The following is an 11,902-nucleotide window of genomic DNA, read 5'->3' on the forward strand; positions in this document are numbered from 1 at the left end:
TATCTGTATAAATGTGACAGGTCTGTCATATATCTGACTCTCACTCAAGTAGTAATTGATAAACAATCTGTGTAAGTATACGTGAGATGATCAGTCAGATATCTGACTCTCCTTCAAATAATAAAAAGGATTAACGAGACATTGATAAACAATCTGTATAAGTGGCAGGTCTGTCAGATATCTGACTCCTTCAAGTAATAACAATGATTAACAAAAATCTGTATAAGTGACAGGTCTGTCAGATATCTGACTCTCATTCACACTTGTAATAATAATATCTATTCCCATAACATTGATTAAACAAAGCAATTAAGACTACAGATTATATGGACTGAACAATGAATTTATATGATTTTATGTATTCCACAACAAAATTCAAATTGTTTTATGGAGTTATCTAAAAAGATTTTTATCTCATACTGTGTGTTGATAGATGCACAGGACAGAAAAAATTATTTAAAATGTTTTAAAATGTTTTTAAAGTTAAAGGGTTTTGAAATCGTAAAACTAACACTATTATGCAATGCAAAATATGCCATAGATAAGTAAACATCTAAGAACTGAAGGGATCAGTGCTGATGGTGCCAAAAACTGAAAAAGGAGGAAAATTTCGAATGATTGCCTTTAAGCCCCATTATTTTTACAGCATTGAATGATTGAACCCCCCCCCCCCCCCCCCCCCACACACACACACACGCATACATTTTTAGAGCAATTGAGATAGAGAGTGGGAAACTGCACCTATTTGTTCCTGCACACATGAAATCTTTCACTGCCAGTACATTTGATCGAGGGAAATATAACTTTTTAAAAAAGAGGAAATTCCTCCTCTGACTCAAACATCGCGGATTTCTGCAGATCCGAGGAAAACCATCAGCATTGAGGGATCACATTTAATTTACAGAAGGCCTAGTAGAAATACTCTTAGCCTAATTTATTTAGGGCTCTAAGAAGTACCATGGAAGAATTATCGAGCCCTGAAAACAGAAATGTTGCTATCTAACGCAATCAAGGGAACTAATCACTTATTCGACAAATCTCCTAATCTTCAAAATCATTGATTTCCAAAATAATTTTCATTTAATGATTGATTCATGTGTTGACGGATTATTTTTTTCAATATTCTAATAATAGAGCATTAGTATTTTCTTGCCAATAAAGTTGAATTGATATTAAATATAAAAGTAAAAGCGGACAATTTTATACTGCCTTTGAATCCAATAATTTCTTGATGGAAGTGATCTTATCTAACTCTTTTTGGAGTTAAAGAAGGTCAATTCATGTCATGATACTTACACACAAGGGGTCCGTGCTTCCGTGAGCAATTTGGGCAATGGTAAATTTCTATGTCAGCCGCTTGGTGCTCCTGCACACCAACACATCTGAAAATAAAAGAGGGAAAAAGGTAATGCTAGCTGGAAATTGACCAATAAAGTTTCAAATTGAGAAATTAGGGAGCAGGGAGCAGGCACCGGTGTTGTGTAAGATAAATATCTGAACAAGTGTGTATGAAACTGTGCCTGACAAAGCAAGAAAGAATAATCTAAGGAAAAAACAAATCGATTGAAATAATCAGTCTTCCTCGACAGGGATCGAACCTCAGACCTCCTGATAGGTCTTTATTAGAGAGAGAGAGAGAGAGAGAGAGAGAGAGAGAGAGAGAGAGAGAGAGAGAGAGAGAGAGAGAGAGAGAGATAATTGATGTCATTTGCTTGGGAGGCCTTCTGAAAGCTCCTTTGTCTAACATCTCTTTCAATTTGAATTTTTCACCTTGGGTCTTTTGTCAGGTATTTATTTATTTAATTTGTAAATATATGGTAACATTTTAAAAACTCTAGAACAAACCTTGATAGATTAGGCAATAGTAAAAGTTTAAAATTTCCTAATTGTTTGGTGGTTTTCGCCGTCATTTTGTTTTTTGAAGTATATTGAAAGGTAGTGGATAGCAGTCCTAGGTTTTATTTTCTATTAGGGTTAGTTTGAGGTCTGAAGATTTTTCTACTGTTCGTTATAAGTCTTCGTAAAAGGTGCCAGGGTGTTTTAGTTTTGTTTTTCCTACTAGGACTAGGGTTAGTTAAAGGTACTAGTACTAGTACTCGATAAGCTTTATTTTTTCTAAGGGTTATTTGAGGGAATATTTGAGTCAGCGGCGTGGCGTATTGACGGCATATGGTGGTGCCATGATTAGAAGAAGAAGAAAAATTATAAAACAGTGAACACGGTTAAGAGGAGAGAGCACATGTTAAAAACTCTCTTTTTTGGAAGGGTGGGGGGAGGGTCGATGGTTTCTACGAGTGGACAAAACTCACAAAAACAAATAATTCATGAAAACAACAAGCCACAACACTGAGATACAAGTCGCGTATGAAAAGGTCTTTGTAATTATTCTTTGTCCACCGTTTAAAGGATTGGATTTGGTAGATAATGCAATCAATATGTGATAAATGTAAATCAAAAGAGAAAAAAAAACCTATGACAGAAATTACTTACTTTTAGTACTTGTAAAAAAAATCTGCACGGCGATGTTTCATCTCTGCAAATCTTTTTATAATGTGTTTATTGAAATCTGGAATGGCATCTATTTCAGCTTTGTGAATTGACAGAATCATTAACAAATTTAACCGCTCCCGTTTCATTGAATTTCGCAAGAAATTTTTCACTCTTTTAAGGGTGCTAAAACAACGTTCAGGAGGTCAAGAAATACGATGGAAGTCGTTAAGGTCACTATAGCCTATAGATGTCCATGATTTGTCATTGTTTGTTGTATCTGTAAAAAGTAGTCAATAAAAACAAAAGAAACGGTTTTTTTTCTAAACTAACTGTGAGCCATTCATGCCTGTCATACCATGTCACTGAAAAAGAGCGTTTTCGAGATTTCCACACCTGTGTTAATTCAAAATCAGTTGGTGAGGAACTAGTCTTTTTATTTCTAATTTGTCATCTAGTGTCAATCTCCCAAACGGTCGGTGAAGTAAAGAGTCAACTTGATTCATTGCAATTCATTGTTTAACAAAACAAAACTTCAAAGTATATCTCAAATAATGGAAATCAATGGAATACGATTAATGATTGCACAAATAAAAGGTAGATTCAGATCTTAAAGCATCACAAAGAAAAAATCTCTCCACTTAAGTACTTAAAAAATCTAAAAACACACCAAAAGTAAAACTGTTGACAATCTTCGCTTTCTTTCTCTGACTGACACAAATACACACGCACAAACACACACACACAAATAAACACTCATACACACGTAACCATCAACTCGGCACTACGAGCAAGAAAAATGTTGGTAAATTCGTCCACAATGCTTCGTTGCAAAGAATTACTTTATTCAATAATCGTGAAAATGAGGTGAGGGGGGGGGGGGGGAGATTTTGATATGTCATATTTTAAAGTTTTATGTTGTTTTTCTTTGCTGCTTACAAATAAACTTGACAATGATCAGTGTTATATCAGTTAATGTAATATTTTGGATGGCCGAAGTTACCCTAATTTGGCACAGCCCCCCAGTCCAACGGTGGAGCTCTCAGATCCTGGCACAAGTCGAGGGGTTTTCTGCTATTTGAAGATAGTATAATTCGACCTAGTTTCTCGCTCAATCAGCTGTAGCGATACTAATGGATAGAGCATTAACTGGAGCTTGGATTGCTTTGCACCACAGTGTTGATTCAGTCGCCCAGTGATGTCACCAACACACGAGTCGGCGCAGTGCGTGATTCGGAATCTTATAGAGTGGAGACTAAAAAGGTAGTATGTTGTTGGTGAGTTGGCGAAAGACAGTGGAGTTAAAATCTCTCAGTTTTATTTTAAATTAAATTATGCTGTTAATGATTTTTTAAAAGATTGGTGTGGTGCCTGGCACCATTCTATCCAATGGCTCCACGCCACTGATTTGAGTTGTTTTCCTTAGCACAAGGAGCTTTCAGAAGGCCTCCCATTTAATTTCATTTTGTGTTAAATATCACTTAACTGATTTGGGACTTGGAACACAAATTACCTCTGGCATTTTTTCAGATTATTTGGCATGTTTCAGTTTCACAACTTAGTTTGGCATTTTTTGCATAACAAAATTTATTTCTGCCAATGTGTCTGTGTATTAAAAAAAGGCAGCGTAATAAAAAAAAACGTGTTGTCTTTTCTTATTGGCAGACACTGGCTGTGTAATAAAACGAAGCCTGGTGTTTTCTTACTTATTGACGGACACTGTCTGGTAACGCTGTGATTATTCCCAGACACCTGTCTGGGAATAACGAAAATTGGTTATCCCCAGACACCTGTCTGGGAATAACGAAAATTCGTTATTCCCAGACACTTATTTGAAACTCTGCCCTTTTAAACAATTATCCACATTCCAGAATATGGAATGTTTCTAAATGCACATAGAAATAAGGAAAGTTAATACAATATCTTATAAAAACATAAAATTAACCAACAATAAATCAGTTGTTTCTACATATACACAACTTCGAAGTGGGTGTCATGGCCGAATGGTTAAGTCATCTGCCCTGGAAGGTTTACCAGAATCGACGTCGTGGGTTCTAATCCTGGTTCTGCCACTTTTTTATTTTTTTATTCCATCTTCTTTTTACAGACCTTTCAAGGGATAAATATCCCATCCAACCCCCCCCCCACCTCTTTTTTTTTTTAACTCTCTCTCTCTCTCTCTCTCTCTCTCTCTCTCTCTCTCTTTTGTGCCTTTCTAGCAAATTGTCATATTCGTCCCCACTCCGATCTCAAAAAAAGTATCTAAAAAGAATAAATAATTAAAAAACAAAAAGAAATATTCAGAGCGACCAAATGATCAGATAGAGGATAAAACAACAAAAACAATAATAGATCTAGAGCAAATTAAATTATGAAATAATATTATCGGAGAAATAAAAAATTCAACTGAGTAAAAAACTTTGCTCTGAACAAAAGAGAAAACAATGAACATCAATTGGGAAGAAAAAAAGAAAAAAAAAAGGTGGGGGGGGGGGGGGGGGCGATTGGATTCGAATCTGTGCAACTAAAAGTAAAAGGAGTAAAATGAAAGGTGGTCTAACCCACTGAGCTGTCTAACCACACCGGTATCAATGTATCTTAAAATTCATATATTATATATGAGCTAGACAATTTTCCACCATCTTTGCTTCCTTGTTTTGATAGTTATTTTCATCTCTGATTCGAATATGTTGTTGGATCTAGTTTTGTGGACGTGTGATAATAAATTGTATTGTCTTGTGTGAAGAAGACAGGAAAATAACAGGTGATATCGGTTTTGGGCTTTCGGGCGAACAACACCTTGGCCTAGGAATTCGTCCTCGAAATAAGAAAATTCCCGGCCATCATCAATATCCCCAAAATTGTGGCCAGAATGAACAAATTATAGAAACAAAAGATGATCAATAAAGTTAACAGGTAGGTAGGTAGTGAAAATTTAAATGGTTGGTGGACTATGAACAGATTTGATGATTGACAACTTTCTTCCTGGTTGAAAATAAAAAGACGAATTGCCACTTTGACGTTTTCAGATCAAAGTGACAAAAGAAATTTCATTGATCCATTTGCTTTAAAATAATTTTTTTTAAAAGCTGGATTTGACATTTGATCACTATATTTACTTTCATCTTGTGTTAAATATCGCTTGATATTGACTGTTTTGGGACACAAATAACGTCTAGCATTTTTTTTCAGATTTGGTAGTTTTCACGCCTAGTTTGGCATTTTGCATAAAATCTTTCTGCCAACACCTGTCTGGGAATAACAAAAATTGGTTATTCCCAGACAGGTGTCTGGGAATGATGACAGCTGTGATTATCCCCAGACACCTGTCTGGGGATAATGAAAATTTTTTATCCCCAGACACCTGTCTGGGGATAACCAAATTTCGTTAACCCTAGACACATATTTGAAACTCAACTCTTTTAAACAATTATCCACATTCCAGAATATGGAATGTTTCCAAATGCACATAGAAATAAGGAAAGTTAATAAAATATCTATAAAAACCTAAAATTAACCAACATTAGTTGTTACTACATATACACAATATGCGTCAACTTCGAAGTGGGTGTCATGGCCGAATGGTTTAGTCGTCTGCCCTGGAAGTTTTACCAGAATCGACGTTGCGGGTTCAAATTCTGGTTCCGCCACTTTTTTTTTTTTACATTCCGTCTTCTTTTTACAGAACGGTGCAAGGGATAAATGTCCCAACCATCGTCCCCCCACCTCTTTTTTTTTTTTAACTCTCTCTCTCTCTTAGTTCCTTTCTAGTTTCTAGCAAATTGTCATATTCGTCCCCACTCCGATCTCAAAAAGTGTCTAAAAAGGATAAATAATTAAAAAGCAAACAAACAGAAATGTTCAGAGAGCGACCAAATGGTCAGATAGAAGAGATAAAAACAAACCATAATTTTTTTTTAAATAAAATTTTTTTAAAGAAATTCATGCTCAGAAACGGAACAAAAGGTCAAACAAAAAGGAGAAAAGAATAGACTCGCACAAAAAAAAAAAAGAAGTGGGGGGAGGATGGATGGGACATTTATCCCTTGCAACGTTCTGTAAAAAGAAGATGGAATTTAAAAAAAAAATTTTTTAAAAAGTGGCGGAACCAGGATTCGAACCCCCAACGTCAAATCTGGTAAAACTTCCAGGGCAGATGTCTAAACCATTCGGCCATGACACCCACTTCGAAGTCGACGCATATTGTGTATATATAGCAAAAACTGATTTAATGTTGGTCAATTTTATGTTTTTATAGAAATTGTATTAACTTTCCTTATTTCTATGTGCATTCGCCTAATTCAGCATTCGCAAACATTCCATATTCTGGAATGTGGATAATTGTTTAAAAGAGCGGAGTTTCAAATATGTGTCTGGGGAACACGAAATTTGGTTATCCCCAGACAGGTGTCTGGGGATAATCACAGCGGAATGATGACAGTGACAGCCGTCTGAATTGAAATTGTCCATATTGAGACTGTAACAGGAATGTCTGTCAATAATCTAATAACGACAGTCGCTTAAATAAGTTAGATTTGATATAAGTACAAGTAATTGACATATAGGGAGTCAATTTTTCGGTTTGAAGTTTCGTTTCTGCCTAACCCGAAAAAATGCAAGGACAACTGAGTCACTACTGAGGACAGACTTCTCAGGAGATCCCAGCCAGTGACTGCCAGTATTTCAGTCCCCATACGTCGCTCCATCTATTGTTTTTAATTCATTCTCTCAGCTGATTGATTTCGAATGATGATTTTAATTATCAACACAATGTCGCTTACTCACCCTCCGTGAAACCAGTCTTTACAAACATCACATTCGATCATAAACTGTGTTTCATCGTACGGTAAGCGACACAAACAATAGATCGGCTCCCCGTCGGACGCCATGTTTACTGTTTTTCTTTGAAAGAAAACAAGAATGGTCGGAAGAAAAACTAGGTCAAGGAACGTTCAGTTTCTGTGGGCAGACAAGTTGAAACGTTGGCGACTGTGATATCCGAGTCCTCAGTCCTCCATGCACTGGGTGTCTTGTCCTTTGGTATTAAATTTTAAAGCAATCATGGCTACGTGTACATTTATCAAAGTGATACTAAGTTTCTAGAAGCTGTAGACTGTAAAAAGTAATAAACAAAAATTAATATAACAGCTTCAAAAAAGAACAAAATACCCAACATGGACTGGTTCAGGCTCAAAACCCTTTTTCAGCCAAAAAAAAAATAACAAACAACTAAAGACTAAATTCCAGATTGACGACACAGAAATTTTGAGGTCGTCAATCTGGAATTTAATTATGTCTTTATTGTCTTTTGTTGTATCAACAACAACAAGAAAAGAATTAAAATTAAAATTAAATTCCCTTTATTCATCTCACAATGGTAATTTGTCTTTAGGGTATATTCCAAGGGAAGACAGGAATAACCCATGTGTCAACCGCAGTGCAGCGCCGTAAACTGAGCTCGGGCGAGGTGATTTGTTCAAGGCCACACAGCGCAGCGGGTATTCGAACTCGGTACCTTTCGGGTACGAAGCAAAGAGCCACGCTGCCCTTATAAGAGCTCAAGTATGTTGGTTCTTTTTTGTTTTTTGTTTTTTTTTTTATCTTTCCGAGAAGCTGTCTCTCATAATTTAAGACATAAAATACATTACTAAAAATAACAGATCGACCTCAGAGAATTCGGTACGTCAGAATGTCTCTTTCGCCGATCTGTTTTTTGTTTGTTGTGTTTGTTTTGTTTTTTTTATAGTGAGGTATTTGCTTTTATTGTTGACTGATAAGGGTTTAGATCCCGAAACGTTCCGTGTTTGGTGTTTTGTTCCTTTTTTAATCTGTTATATTCATTTTTGTTTATTACTTTTTACAGTTCACAGCTTCTAGCAACTTAGCATCACTTTTACTCGTTTGACGTAGTGAGTCATGAAGCACGGGGGCCAACTTTACGAAAAGCAAACAGGGGACACCCAAACGTGCACTATTGTCATTACCTAAAATGGCAGTTAGTGTTTGTTTTGGACTACTGTATTATCAAATATAATCTAGATTTACAGATAATATAATATCTATTTGTCTTGTTCCTAACTTTGATTTGCTAGTGAAAAAAAAAAATTATTGTCCCGAGACATGCTAGGGTCATAATTTCCTCATGATATATATAAACTGTGCGGCTTTAGTGGTTTGACACTCGCTTTCGGATCGGAAGGTCCTGGGTTCGAGCCTCGCTCGGCGCATAGTTGACTCCTTGGAAAAGGCTCTTTACTCACATTCTCACACCGTACTCAGGTGTAAAAAGAGTACATAGCCGTTAACAGCATTGTCTAGGTCGGAAATTGTTACGTGTTGCTGTTGGTCAGGGACCCCCTGTAAAGCGCTTTGAGTACGTTTAGTGGATATTTGCTCTATATAAAAGCTCATGTTAAGTTAAAAGTCCAATATTTTCTTTAAAACCTTTGTCTTTTTTCTTTTTCTTTTTCTTTTCTTTTTATTTTTTTTACTTTTTTTTTTTTTTTGGCTTTCTTTTTCTCCATATTGCCAAATCGGGACAGTTGGCCGCAATGAATGAAGTTATATGAATATCTATATTATATCCGAAGGATCAGTTGGTATTGTTTGTTTGTTTGTATATTTTTAAGCGTTTTACGGCGATTGCAACACATTTAGGTTATATCAGCGTCAGTAAAAAGGATGAAAATGAGATAGTTAAAAGTTCTAGAATTACAATTAAAGTAAAGCACCCAAGAAAAAGTAAGACAGGGGAACTGGAAACAAATAGGGATCAGATGTAGATTCCAAGAGCATACCACCAATGTACTTAGTTTGAGATCACCTATAGGTCTCATCCGGACACCAGCACAATATCCAACAAAGAGGAATACATTCAAATGCTTTGTACATTATACATTCAAAATAACAAATATAATAATACATAACAGAGAGATGATTTACAAGGAAAAAAATATCATCTCCCAAAACAATAACTATGCTTTTGACTGTTTCCCTCCCAACCAGGGCCAGGACAAAACCAAGTAATCTCATTCCAAGACAAAGTATGTGCCTCCCTTCCCACTATGGGAGGTCAGGAACCCCACCAAGCAGTTGGTATTGCATCAGCCTCACAAGCAAAAGGACCAGAATAGGCATTGATGCTGTTGCTTGATTGTTTGATTTTAGAGGTTTAGAAGAAACAGTTTGTTTTGTTTGTTGTTAAGGGTTTTACGGCGCTTGCAACATATTTAGGTCATATCAGCGCCAGTAAAAAGGAGGAAAATGGGATAGTAAAAAGTTCTAGAATTACAATAAAGCATCCAAGAAAAGGGAAGACAAAGGGGAATTGGTTCAAATAAGAAACAGGTGTAGATTCCAAAAGCACTCTATCAAAGTACTTAGTTTGAGGTCACTAAAAGTCTCATCCAGACACAAGCACAGGTCCCCGCTAAGAGGAACACACTCAAATGTTTTACAAATCATATATAATATAAAGAAGGCATAATACAGTGCATAACAGAGAGATGATTTACAATGAAAAAAATATCATCTCCCAAAACTAACAATACATTCAACTGTTTCCCTCTCAGCCAGGACCAAGACAAAACCAAGTAATCTCATTCCAAGACAAAGACAGAAAGCATGTTGGAACACAGATATAAGGGGATAGAAGACGCAGGATGTCCCCCCCCCCCCCCCCCGGCCCACTATGGGAGGAGAAGAAACAGTAAATGCCTCGCTGCCCACTATGGGATGTCAGGAATCCCACTCAGATAATAATTATTATTGGGGATAGAAAAGGAACAGCAAAGTGACTTCACTACCCCCCCCCCCCCCCCCCCCCCCCCCCCCCCATGGGCGCGATGAGTAGACCCTACTCAATCAACTTCTGAACTGAAGACTCAAAAAAAAAAAAATTGAGCTTTTATATGGCGCAATATCCACTAAATGTGCTCAAAGCGCTTTATAAGGGGTCCCTGACCAACAGCAACACGTAACATGTAGAGAGACACATGACGCCTGTTAGGAGATATTACAATTTTTTGGGGACAGAGACAACGCTGTCAACGGCCAGGTACTCATTTTACATTTGAGTACGGTGAGAGAATGTGAGTAAAGAGCCTTGTCCAAGTACTCAACTATACACCGAACGAGGCTTGAACCAATGACCTTCTGATCCGAAAGTTTGTTTTGTTTTGTTTTTAAGGGTTTTACGGCGCTTGCAACCCATTTAGGTTATATCAGCGCCAGTAAAAAGGAAGAAAATGGGATAGTAAAAAGTTCTAGAATTACAATTAAAGCACCCAAGAGAAAGTAGACAAAGGGGAACTGGGAACAAATAGGGATCAGATGTAGATTCCAAGAGCATATCACCAATGTACTTAGTTTGAGATCACCTATAAGTCTCATCCAGACACAAGCACAAAATCCAACAAAGAATAATACACTCAAATGCTACATTATAAATTCAAAATAACAAATATAATAATACATAACAGAGAGATGATTTACAAGGAAAAAAATATCATCTCCCAAAACAATAACTATGCATTTGACTGTTTCCCTCCCAGCTAGATTCCGGCCAGTGCCAGGACAAAACCAAGTAATCTCATTCCAAGACAAAGACAGAAAGCATGTTGGAAAACAGATAAAAGGGGATAGAAGACACAGTATGTACCTCCCTGCCCGCTATGGGAGGTCAGGAACCCCACCCAGTGATCCGAAAGCGAGTGTATGTTGTTTGTTTTTGTTTTTAAGGGTTTTACGGCGCTTGCAACACATTTAGGTTATATTAGCGCCAGTAAAAAGGAAGAAAATGGAATAGTAAAAAGTTCTAGAATTACAATTAAAGCACCCAAGAGAAAGCAAGACGAAGGGGATCTGGGAACAAATAGGGATCTGATGTAGATTCCAAGAGCATGCCATCAATGTACTTAGTTTTAGATCACCTATAAGTCTCATCCGGACACAAGCACAAAATCCAACAAAGAGGAATACACTCAAATGCTTACATTATACATTTAAAATAACAAATATAACAATACATAACAGAGAGATGATTTACAAGGAAAAGAATAGCATCTCCCAAAACAACTATGCATTTGACTGTTTCCCTCCCAGCCAGGGCAGGGACAAAACCAAGTGATCTCATTCCAAGACAAAGACAGAGAGCATGTTGGAAAACAGACATAAGAGGATAGAAGACACAGTATGTACCTCCCTGCCCACTATGGGAGGTCAGGAACCCCACCCAGAAAGCGAGTGTCGTACCACAAGATCATATAGCCGCACAAAAAAAAAAAAGGTCACAGCTACAAAGGTTGTTATAATTTTATTCAGAAACAGTATACATACTTCAAATCAAAAAGCCAAAATTATTAAGTATGAATAAAGTACCATGCGAACATTCTATATTTATATAATATGCATCAAA

The 11,902-nt window shown here is 36.7% G+C and overlaps 1 protein-coding gene across 5 annotated transcripts in view; it reads right to left on the reverse strand.

Moving 5' to 3' along the window:
• Positions 1-7,393, reverse strand: part of LOC144975127 (uncharacterized) — a 47,599-nt gene extending 40,206 nt beyond the window's left edge. For all 5 annotated transcript variants that reach the window (XM_078918899.1, XM_078918896.1, XM_078918898.1 and 2 more), the window contains exons 1-2: positions 7,273-7,393; positions 1,297-1,382 (exon numbers count right to left, since the gene is read on the reverse strand). In XM_078918899.1, the coding sequence (XP_078775025.1) occupies positions 1,297-1,382; positions 7,273-7,376 (190 nt within the window). In that variant the 5' untranslated portion in view covers positions 7,377-7,393. The remainder of the gene's footprint in view (positions 1-1,296; positions 1,383-7,272) is intronic.
• Between the last annotated feature and the right edge of the window lie 4,509 nt (positions 7,394-11,902).

The sequence above is a fragment of the Berghia stephanieae genome, chromosome 6, assembly GCF_034508935.2.
Source record: "Berghia stephanieae isolate SIO BIC M18660-M18661 chromosome 6, UCSD_Bste_1.3, whole genome shotgun sequence".
Classification (NCBI taxonomy): Eukaryota; Metazoa; Mollusca; class Gastropoda; order Nudibranchia; family Aeolidiidae; genus Berghia; species Berghia stephanieae.